The sequence below is a fragment of the Dipodomys merriami genome, unplaced genomic scaffold (assembly GCF_024711535.1).
Source record: "Dipodomys merriami isolate MVZ:Mamm:240054 unplaced genomic scaffold, mDipMer1.0.p SCAF_1, whole genome shotgun sequence".
Classification (NCBI taxonomy): domain Eukaryota; kingdom Metazoa; phylum Chordata; class Mammalia; order Rodentia; family Heteromyidae; genus Dipodomys; species Dipodomys merriami.
This window is the reverse complement of record NW_027202270.1, coordinates 112,140,957-112,153,177: the sequence shown is the minus strand read 5'-3', so window position 1 is coordinate 112,153,177 and position 12,221 is coordinate 112,140,957. Positions and strand designations below refer to the sequence as shown.

Here is a 12,221-nt window from a genome sequence, read left to right as displayed (position 1 = left end):
CTTGTGAAATTGTGTGGAAGAGGGGAGGAGAAGGAAGGAGAGTGATGGAAGAGAATGTTCTGATTAGGGAACAAGGTAAGGAAATATGGAGATTTCAAATAAATGAATCTCCTTGAATGCTAACAAAATCTTCCTCTGATATACTCTCACATTGGTAATACGAATTGATTTTTAAGTGAAAAAATTAAAATTTTCAAAATTGATGGCCATTGTATAAAAATTCACCTAAGTTTATCATTTTTCTTTACAAACATTTTAAGGAACAATCTTTTTTTAAAAAAATAGTATATTTTTTATTGTAAAGATACCGTACAGAGGGGTTACAGTTCATGAGCAAGGTAATAAGTCCATTTCCTATCAAGCATTGTTACTCCCTCCTTTGTTTTTCCCCTACTGTGCATTTCTTCCCCGCCTCCCCAATTCTTCCTCCCCACCTCCCTGCAAAGTTGTAAGTTCGTTTTCAACATAGTGTCCTGTACATCTCATTGTTACAATGAGTCAACCTCTATCCTTATTTCAGCATTTTGTTATTAAGGAACAATCTTATAGAGAACTCATTTACCTGGTATAATGCTAACGTAAGTACATATTTTAGGCCCATTTCTATGTTCATGTGATTTGTTGTGTACTATAGAGTTGTGATTACATTTATATTGCTTATGCAAAATATTACACACCATGTATGGTAGCCATGACATTGTGAAGTCATCCCTCAGTGCCTGTAAGATGAAAATCCCCCACTGTAGGGAGTAGAAGACTCCCAAGGTACCCTAACTCTGTTCCACAGTTACCTATTTCTAAAGATAGGCATAAATAAGATTCATAGACTGAATTTTATGATAGAAAATGCTAACAAGCAATAATATTAAAGCATGCTATATTTGCTTCTTGGGGCTTTCATTGAGAAAAACTTAGTGGTGACTCTAAGCATCTTTTCCGAGATGCTTATTTCATAAAGCATATAAAACTCCTCCTGCCCACTTAATGTATTAATTTATTTGGCGCATAAATTGACCTATAATCTATGAGCATACAAAGGGAAGTGAAGATTAGGTTTATTCTTCTTTTGTTTATCTTAAGTAATTGGAACTTAACTAATACTAAGTTGAGAGAACTCTTATAGATATGTCTTGAGTAAAAAGAAAGGTGTACATTTCAATCTTTGTTTTTCATTTTTATTTATTTCTCTTCATTATATATAGATAAAAAACCATACAAAATATATTTGAAGTTAACAAGTCAAGAAATTTTAGAAGTATTTTGTTGTTTCCCTTCCCCTCCCCAAATTAGAAAAATGTATATACAAGATGCAGGACATCAGAATCAAGTTCAGTGAAAACAGGGGTTATACTGTGGGGAAGGAACATACCAAAGAAACAAAAAAAATCACATAGTACATTATAAATACGTTAACAACAATAGGAAGAAAGAAAAAAATTGTGTCCCTATCTTGGGGTTAATTTTGCTTAACATCATTTTATATGGTCATATGTACAGGTTGACCCTTGTAACAATGAGATGTACATGACACTATGTTGAAAACGGACTTTACAACTTTGGGGGAGGAGAGGAGTAGTTGGGGAGATGGGGAAGGAAGGGATGGTAGGGGAAAAACACAGGAGGAGGAAAAAATGCTCAATGAGAAATGTACTCATTACCTTACTCATGTAACTGTAACCCCTCTGTACAGTATTTTTACAATAAAAAACATTAAAAAAAGAGAAATTTAGAATCAACTTTTTTTCTAAATTTAAAAACACTCTCACCTCTGGCTTCTTCTTCATGTTTACAGATTTTTCCTGGTGTTCATTAAACTGAGGAAAACCATGTTAAATACAGGAGGGATTAGGCAAAACAAAGTTAAAAGTCTTTAGGTGTCGGCAGGTCTATTAAATTGACATCATTTTTGATAGCATCTTTATGCCTATTGGGTTCATAATAAAAGGGAATGACCACCATTTTATCCTGATGATGGTGTGGTATGCATTTGCTACTTTTATCATGTATACATTTGTATCATATAAGCATGCTTAAGATGAAGGGAAATTAGAGAATGTTAGAAAAAGAAGAGTGTGAGTATAAGAGAATTTGGCATAAAGGAGAAAACTCTATTTTATATTCAGTTGCACAGTGTCATTCAGAGTTCAGACTTAGTAAGCCTGTAACTGCTCCCCCAGTAGCCTTCTGGAGTCCTTATCGTTGATCCAGGTTGATAGCGAAGATCTAGAAAACACTGTGGTTGGGAAAGAAACATAGCAGGTATTCCAAGCCATCTCTCAGAGAGGGTCTTTTGGTTATATGCATGAGAGAATCTGCAGACACATTGAACAGGAAATTCCTATGTATGGCAGCACAAAAGAATTAATAGCAAAAGTCTTCGCTTGTTAAAAAAAATTCTAGTTCAAGTTATTTCTCTGTTTGAAAATGTCTTGTGAATGTGAATCAATTCATTTCTTCCTGGGCCAGTTTTGATCAGCCTTAAATACAATCTTTGAAGGAATATACCATCTAATTAAAGCATTTTTAAGAATTCTTAAGTGAGTTAGGGTTTTGTATTATTTCTGGATGGTCAAGATAAGGTTGATGGGTATGCAAACTACATGCAAATAACAGAAATGTGCATATTTTATCTTGTTTTCCTTTACATTATTTCAGCTCAGACATGTTTACCTAGTTGTTTACCTAGCATTCCCAAAAGGAATGCTAACTACTTATGGAATTTTTATATTTTAGCACTAAAGAAAGGACGATTTTGGATCACCCCTGATCCTTATCACAAAGATGACAACATCCAGATTGGACGGGAGGTGAAAATATCTTGCCAAGTGGAAGCTGTCCCTTCCGAGGAGTTAACTTTCAGTTGGTTTAAAAACGGCCGTCCACTGAGAAGCTCTGAGCGGATGGTGATCACGCAGACTGACCCCGACGTCTCCCCCGGAACCACAAACCTGGATATCATTGATTTAAAATTCACGGATTTTGGGACATACACATGTGTAGCCTCTCTGAAAGGAGGAGGAATATCTGATATCAGCATTGATGTTAATATTTCCAGCAGCACAGGTAAGAAGCACATACATGATGCATTTCATGTTCATGTTAACCTAATGTCTGTACACTCAACAAAACGATCGAGTCAAACTGAGAACTTTTTTTTTTAATTTTCTAAAACCAAAAATGTTATTGTTCTGGTGAATACCCAATTGAGAGACATTGTTATTTCCATTTCGGTTTCGATTTGCGTGAGCCAATACAAATTGGACAAATAACATTAACAGCACTGAGACAGATATAATTTTACAGGTTAAATGCAATTATTTTTCATGAACTATGAACCCTTGCAGAACTTTAAAATGTAATGTGAACCAGGGTTAATAATAACTGAGTAAAGAACTGAGGCAATATTTGGAAGTTGTAAATGCACAGAAAAGAAATGCTGAGATAATTTAAGGTTTTAAAATAAAACCCATGAGCTCCGAGCTAGTAGCTCACACCTGTCATCCTAGCTACTGAGGAGGCAGGGATCTGAGGATTGCAGTTCAAAACTAGCTGGGACAGGAAAGTCTGTGAGACTCTCATCTTAATTAACTATCCCTGAGCCAGAAGCAAAGATGTGGCTCAAGTGGTAGAGCCTTGAGTAAAAGCAAAGGCACCGTGTCCAGGCCCATACCTTCACAAATAAATAAATAAAGACATATAGGAAATACATTCTCCTCTAACAAGGTCATCTGTAGTCGGATATGATTTGGACTTAAATATGGAATGAAAACATAGATTTAAAGTTCAAAATAAAAATACATGGTTAGTTTTCTCTGATTACATGTACAACTATAAGGGAGGAAAGTTTTAGTGGTTTGTGATTTGTTACGGGATCATAGATAATCTCAAGATGGTTTAAGAGCTTCACTTCTATTAAGTGTAACTAGTGAGCATTTATATTAGCTGCATTTATTTGGTCAATTTGTCACTAAATTGAATTTTACTTGGAGATTGATTCTTTCACAGTGCAAGCTGAATAATACGGATGGAAATCATAGAATATAATGCTCATAGATGCACTCAGTTTTAATGAGTATTTGACAATGGGCTTTCCTCTCCAAGGCAGGCCATGTATTGACTTGTACTTTGTTATTCACCTGTGACCTTGTGCCTTCTATCAGCTCCAAATTCAGTGCATCAGATTGATTTTATTTTTAAGGAACATAGTTCCATACTTCAGGCAGAAATAAATTATTTATTTTTTATCATTCTGCTTTCTAAAGAATATTCAATTTTATCTATTATAATTAATGTGAAAGGAAGTTGGAGTCATAAAGAGTACATCTGTTTAGACACTAGTCCTTTACCAGATTAAAAAAAATAAGTTTTTTTATACAATTGATCTTCAAATATTGATGGTAACATTAGGAGATGAGTTCTTTTAGGATGTTGGTGGAAAACTGCTGACACATTTAATTAACAAATATTCACTGACTAATGCCTTAAGTAATTCTGTACTATAAGTGGTCTTTCTCTTCCAATAGGAGTACAAGGTGGGCACACTTGGCTGACACTTTTAATCCTAGCTACTAAGGAGGCCGAGATCTGAGAATTGCAGTTCAAAGCCTGCCTAGGCTGGAAAGTCGATGTGACTCTTATGTCCAATTAACTACCAGAAAACCAGAAAACCAGAGGTAGAGTTGTGGCTCAATGTGGTAAAAATAATACTATCCTTGAGCAACAAAGCTCATGGATAGTATCCAGGCCCTTGATTAAAAAAAAAAAAAAAAAAAAGAACAGAACCAATTTAATTAAATCCAAGATTCTTTGCATTTATTTTCTGGGGGAGATACCTTTCTAAGATTGCTCTGAAAGTAATTATAACAATTATTTTGTTTTGTCTGGTTACTTGTCTGCTTTTTTCCCTCCATTTCTTTTTCAGAAACAGTGGCACAAGAAAAACAAATCCAAAGAATCAATGCTTTTATCAAAAAGGATTAACTGGATTAGGGCATGGGTCAGTTACAGTTCAATGAGAAGGGATCACAAAATAAGTGAAGAAAGAGACATTATAAAATTACTGCTAAGAAAATCTCTAACATTAACTTTTAAGTATGCTAGTTATGTTTCCCATTTGAAACTATTTATTATTATTCTAAACATTCTAAAAGGAAAATCCAAGAGGATTAGAGACTATATTTTACTCCTGAAGTGTTTTTCAACACTAAAATGTTAATAGTAACAATGTAATTTACTTATTATGTTTTCATGATTACCAACTAGAAATAAGATTTAAAAAATACATTTTCTTCTTCAAAACACTGGCCCAATGAAATTCACCACCCTCTCTTACACAGATCTGGATCTCTCTAAAATGAAATCTTGAGAAGTCAAAGATTTTTGTTTAATTTTTCCTAGTTGCAATCTCAGTATTTGGGGCAACATACAGCGTACAGTTGGTACTCAACTAATAATGTAAGTTTTTGCACTTAGTTTCTCTCAGGTTGCCTGTTTTTATTCTATTACCTGTGTAAATTAGCTTTTGGTGTGTTTCTTGCACTTTTATGTAATTATTTACTGACTTTGAGAACAATTACTCAATAGACAACTCTATACTATGACAGTGGATTTTCACTATTATGCTAGCATAGCTGCATAGTTTCTGGTACAGTAAAAGTGAAAATTTGGCCATTGTCCAAAAATGATTAAGAAATTACAATTAGCCACATGAAAACAATAAAATACTTTAAAGCAGCTATAAAGTAGGCTACTCATGAGGCTGGCCACTCAGTAGATTGTATTTCAGTGGGGACTGGGATGACTTGTAAAAGTGATAGCACATTGTGTCTTTACTGTCTTCATATTATTCTCACACTGGCTTTGATATTCTGTTCCTCCTACAGTACAGTGTAATACCAGAGGCCAGGATAAAGCTCTATAGGACTGACATCTTGTAAGTCAACTGATATTAATAATAACTACAGCAGATGGCAAGGCTCAGTTGGTAGAGTGCTTGCCTAGAGTGTGGACATGGGTTCAATTCCAACTACTGGAAAAAAGGAAAAAAAAAACTAACTAAACAAGATTATTGTTTTTATATGATAAACAACTGCACTTAATAATATGAAAATAGGTTTGTTCTAGGCTAGGATGTAAATGAGAATTCACAAGCTATAAGATGGACAAAGATTTTGGACTGATTTAGCACTCAAAATCACAGAGAGTATAAAGGCAATTTATGCAGATTGTTTGAGTGAATCAAAGAGAATGAAGCAACTGCTTAGAAATGGGTATATGTGGAAGTCTTAGGTTCTGGGTTTTCCAAGTTTTGTTTTTATTAAGGAAATAAGCACTGACAAAATGGTCATTAGTTTTGCTCTGTTGAAGATATTTTCATGTTAAACGTAATTTAAGGGTAACATTTTAAAACACAGAGTTTCTGAGCCTTTTAAGTTTTCATAAAAATAGCATATAATAAATCAATAATCTCAGTACTTACTATGTAACATTTCTTCAATTGAGAGTCACATGGCTGAGATTATTTTTAAATTGAAATATAAAATATTTCAGGAAAGTAAATGTTACTTATAACATTAATATTATTTTTAGAGATTTGATTGTAAGGAAATGTTAGAGAAGCTAGCTACATATATTTTGAATTTGATCATCCATTTGAATGGCTAACAAAAGTTCTGATCTACAGGAGCATAAAGTATCTCATTTTCACATTAGTTTAATATTAAAAAGGAAATTTTTAATCCTTACTCTGTAAGCATACAAATTATGCATATTATGCATATTTCTTGTTTTGCCAAGTTAAATATCCATGTCTTTCAAATTCTGTTACTTAATTATTTCTACCTCCTGGGTACTGTAGTGTATGTCAATATTACACATGCACCTTGCTCTGAGGTAAATGCTAATTTAAATTTTCAAGACAATTTGCATAGAAACCAGACATGGTATAGAATAGAAAGCTATTGTGCTTAGAATTTGGTCAGACATCTATAGACACTGTGAATCCATTGGTCAGGGTCTCACACAGGAATATAGAGATATGTCACAAATAATTAATATATGAGTAAACGTAGAAAGAAATAGCGTTTGGAGAGTAGAAGGGGAAAAACAAATTACTTAAATAGGGATACAGGTTGACCCATTACAACAATGAGCTGTACAAGACATTATGTTGACAAATGAACTTTACAATTTAGGTGGGGGGAGGGATGTAGTTGTGGAGATGAGAGGGAAGGGATGGTAGGGGAAAAATAGAGGAGGAGGCAACACTGCTTGATAAGAAATGTACCCATTACCTTGCTCATGTGACTGTAACCCCTCTGTACAGTATTTTCACAATAAAAACTTAGTTAAATAATTAAAAAAAAGAAATAGCATCGTAATGATTACACTGGAAAGAGTGGACATTTAACAAAACATATGCCACCTGGAAAGTTTCAGGAATATTGAAATCTTTACTGTTTACAAAATGAAAATTCTTCCCATGCTCAGTACTATTGACAGCAGTCAAAATCAGAATTTTAAATATTTTCCTTGCTTGCTTTCTATTTAGATATATATGTATATATATAGTAAATCTAATCATATGTAATTGTTATAGTAGGTTGTGTGTGAGGGTGTGAGAGAGAGAATGTGTGTGTGTTTGTGTAAGTACAGGAGCTTAAACTCAGGGTGTGGGTGCTGTCGCTCAGCTTTCTCACTCCAACATTCCGTCACTTGAGCTATAGCTTCACTCCTGGCATTCTGCTGGGTAATCAGAAATAAGAATCTCACGAACTTTCCTGTCTGGGCTGCCTTCAAACTGTGATCCCCGGGGTCTCAGCCTCCTGAGTAGTTCTAGTATTGGATAGATTTGTTTGTTGTTTTTTGGGGGGTTGATTTTTAATTTTCAGAGTGTTGTCTGTGAAATGCTATTGCTCCCTCCAGTGCTACTCCATTGTAAGGTTTTTGGTGCTCCTTAGTTTGCATATCTTTCTTCCTTTTCATGACTCAATGATTGAGGATTTATAGAAAACACAGATGTATGTGCATCAGGCCTTGAAAACCTAAGCACTGAGACTCTGTTAGATGGAGATTTCCATGGTAAGACATCTGGTGGTTAAATATAATAGAAGACATAGTGTTTTGGGGGGTATTGTTTTACTCCTATATTAGAATAAGTAAGCATTTTATATAACAAGATATGGAGCATGAATTAGAATTAAATAAGAGCTTGCAACGGGAACATAGAAGCACAGTGATGACCAAGTGGAAAAATGAGTTCACAAATTTAGCTCTGCTGACTACCTGTATGATTACTTTAATTGTGGTAGTTAACCTGAGTCTACACAAGCATTCACATCTGCAAAATGAAAGTTGTTGATAACAAAGGACTATGCTACACAATGAATAAGAATTGGTAATGAGCAGGAAGGCGAAAGAAAAAAAATGATTAAATCCACTTAATTGGATCTGCTTCCTTGCCCTTTTCCATTTAAAGAGGAAAAGAAACTCATGAAGTTCTGCTGATTATAACTTCTGGTTCTATAAAATAACTACAATGAGGGAGAAGGTAGTTTTATGGAAAAGGAAGCCATAAGTTTCACATGCGAAACTCTGACAATGCTTTGAACAGAGGAAACTTTCATGGATTCTAAACTTATATAATTGGTATCTGAGTTACTGGACAGAGAAAACATATTTCCTACAATCCAAACTTGTGAAATACAATCCATGACCTCTGACTTAATGACAGAGACCAGCTGTTGGAAAACACTTTCTGTGAAGGCCTGGGTAGTAATTTTCAAGTTTTCAGGCCATATGTTCTCTGTCACAGCTATTTTATCATTCTAGTATAATAGACAACCTGCCATGGGTGGTAATTTAATGTACACAGGTATCTCCCAATAAAACTTTATTTATAAAAGCAGGTGGCACACTATATTTTGTATATGAGTCACAATATATTGGCTTCTATCCTACACTTCAGAAACTTTTAAGAAGTGAAGCAATGACAAAACGGGATTCAATAGACTTACAATATCCTAAATCAACATATAACTTTTATTTGTTATACAAGCATAAATACCTTTCATAAAGAATAAAGCAAAAACACAGACTTTATTTCCTGTTCACATGTATCTTCTATTGAATGCTTTGCTAAGTTTACTATTGTCTGTGTTAGAATTACCTTAATTGTAAAATTAAATGGCAAATATTCCTGAGATTATTCTATAATTGCTCAGATCTCATTATTACTAACATATGGTGTTTTCTGCTCCTGTCCTTACACTATTTGTGAACTCATTTATCTTTTTTTATCAATTTATATATGTATTTTTGAGTGAGTTAAAAGACTTAATGAAAAATATAACATTATGAAAAATGGCATAAAGTGAATATGTAGTCAGATGCTTATTTTCTGAAGGGCCTATTTGAAGGGCCAGTGTTCATACTGCTATCAGACAGAATTAGTTTCTTACAGATTACATTTCCTCTTAAAGGCTAGTAAATTCCTCTCTCTCAATGGACTGTGTTTACTTGAAAGTGTTGTTATTTTTGTCCTTGATATTGGCTAGGAAGAAGTATAGTGCTGGTTTTATGCTAGGTGTTAGTAAGGACACTGCCCATCTTAAAACAGTAAATTACCTCATCTCCAACCTTTCTCACTTAAAAAAAATGCTTTTCCTCTTTACCTGTAGCACTGGGGTTGAATTTAAGCAGGTCCAAGCAGGCATCTTTACTGTGTTTCTGTCAGTCTTAGGAGGTTTTAATGCTCAGTGCATTTGCCAGACAGACACTGAACTAAGCAGAGCACTGTTCTCATCAAGTGGAGACAATTCTTTGAATATACACACGCACCGTATTTTAGGCAATTTGGGACCAACAATGCTCACAATCATACATAATTCCTATTATTTTTGAGTAAAGGAAAATATTGTTAGCTGATTTATATATATATGATTACATAATTAAGTATATAAGCATTTACCAAGAAGATGATTTTATAATCAGCACTGTTTATTTGCAAACAGGGTTTGCTGTATAGATTTTTTTGATTAAAATTTGAAAACATGTTCCAATAAAAATTTCTTTCAGAATTATTAAATATTCCAAGAATTATTACTTCTGTTGACTTACATTAACTCTGAATTGTTTAGGGCTCCATGCAGATTTTCTACATGTGATACATGTAAACTAAACAATGTGTATTGTCTAAAAAAGGTATAGGAAGTCTGTACTTGAATATTTTAAAGTGTATAGTTTTCCACATATTGGATGGCTAAAATAGTAGGAAACAGAAACACTGAAACCTGTTCTAAAAGAATTTATGTTCACATTTTACATAATTTTGGAAAATGTCAGTTGTCCTCATCAAATATTTTATTTTGTTCTTTATTGTTGTCATTTGAGCACTGTTAGCAATGATGGTATTTGGAAAATGGTTTTTATTTATTACTATCTTTTAGCAGAAACAATTCAAATAGTCAAAAACGTTTTTTCCTGTTTCAGAGGACCTTCAGAAGCCTAAATGCTTATATAAATGTGATAAATAATTTAAGAGGAATTACTAAAATCTCAATAGAACGGAGTAATTTGGTAGATAGAAACACTTTAAGAAAACCTATTGAACACAGGAAACCTACACCAAGAAATGAATACAGTACATGCAATTCTTTCCCTTTCTTAATGCTGTCTCTGACATTTAATAGAGAAAATCTTTAACCCTAAAGAAACTTTTCTTAGTACAAGAAGACTGAATCTGGGAAAATCTAACATATGAAGCAAGAGTAATTGAAAATGCAAGTGAGAATAATGTCTAGTGCTTTTTATTTACAATGACAAAGAGTAACCAGGATTTTGTGTCACTCAGAATTGTAGAATTAACTCAGAATTGTAGAATTAATTCATAACAGTGACAATAAATTAGATATATATTATGTAAATATAAGATTTACTAAATCAGAAAGTAGAATAAAGGAAAAAATTAATATAGAGAGAATCTAATTCATAACAGAATCTATCTATCTATCTATCTATCTATCTATCTATCTATCTATCTATCTATCTATCTATCTATTCCATTGTGATTACTCTTGATTAACTTTAACAGGTAAAGTTTATCATTTGCTTTAATACACACTGAAAGTAACATAGAAGCACAGAGAAAGTGACATTGAATTTGCTTAGTAAGAGGTCCAAAGGGAATGTTGCACCTGGGCTCTTTTAGGAAGGAGATACTAGAATTTTAGTAGGAATTTAGGATATTACATTAGGCCTTATTATCTCATATTCACACAATCAAAACCAACCAGCCAACTTTTTTTCAAGGGATTAGTATGATCTGATTGGTGACTTGGGATCATACTTACTGGGTCAGTTGGCAGTTTCAAGAAACAGAGACAGTTAAAAAAGAGTAGTACAAAAATTAAATAATAAAATATAAGAGCTAGTCTAGAGGTCTAACGAGGAATTGAGGAAAGCCAAATGTTTCATCTGTTTTCCCCAACAGTGCAGATTACCTTTGTATTGTGAGGAAGTGCTCAGAGAGTAACATACAGATTTTGTGAGCAAAGAGGCAAAATTACAAATCAAATGGAAATGAAGGCAATGGGATTAAGGAACATGTATAGAAATTAATCTCATGAAAAGATCAAGCACCTATGACAAGTCAGTCAATCTGGTTGCATCTTAGATTCTTTATTTTTTTACTATGGTTTTGAGAGGTATTTTAAGATGGAGTTGGAAGAAAAAGGGTGAGAGAAAAAGAACACAAGAAAAATGCTCCAGGTTGATGCTGTACATGGAGGTTTCCTTTATTTGGCTGGAGAGATTGATAGAAATCAATGAGGTACTGTGGAACACCCACAACCTCTCTTACTAAGGAGCATTTGAGTCAATGACCAATGCTCTCAAGTCAGTTTTAAAAAGATCTTGATCAACACAAAGCAATGTCTGTCTGGTAGTGCTGTTTCTGGACTTGGGTCTAGGCTTAAATTTAACACCTAGTAGTTTTATGACCTTGACCTTAGACTTCAGATTTTTAATTTATAGAATAAAGTGATTAAGTGAGCAACTGGTATCCAAATGAGGTTCTGAAGATGACTATAAATTACTCGAAATTTTCTCAAGATGAACCAAACCAAAAGGGAAATATAAAAGCAGCTAAGGGGGAAAAAAAAAAACAGCTCAGCATTTTAAAACCCAACTGCAACTGGACCAGAACATTTTTCTCTTACATATAT

The 12,221-nt window shown here is 33.6% G+C and overlaps 1 protein-coding gene across 5 annotated transcripts in view; it reads left to right on the top strand.

Moving 5' to 3' along the window:
• The window catches only part of Mdga2 (MAM domain containing glycosylphosphatidylinositol anchor 2), a 715,677-nt gene that overhangs the window by 552,297 nt on the left and 151,159 nt on the right, over positions 1-12,221 (top strand). For all 5 annotated transcript variants that reach the window (XR_011373061.1, XM_070027506.1, XM_070027497.1 and 2 more), the window contains exon 7: positions 2,734-3,063. Coding sequence is in view for 4 of the 5 variants with exons in the window: in XM_070027506.1 (XP_069883607.1) it covers positions 2,734-3,063 (330 nt within the window). In the remaining variant the exon portion in view is untranslated. The remainder of the gene's footprint in view (positions 1-2,733; positions 3,064-12,221) is intronic.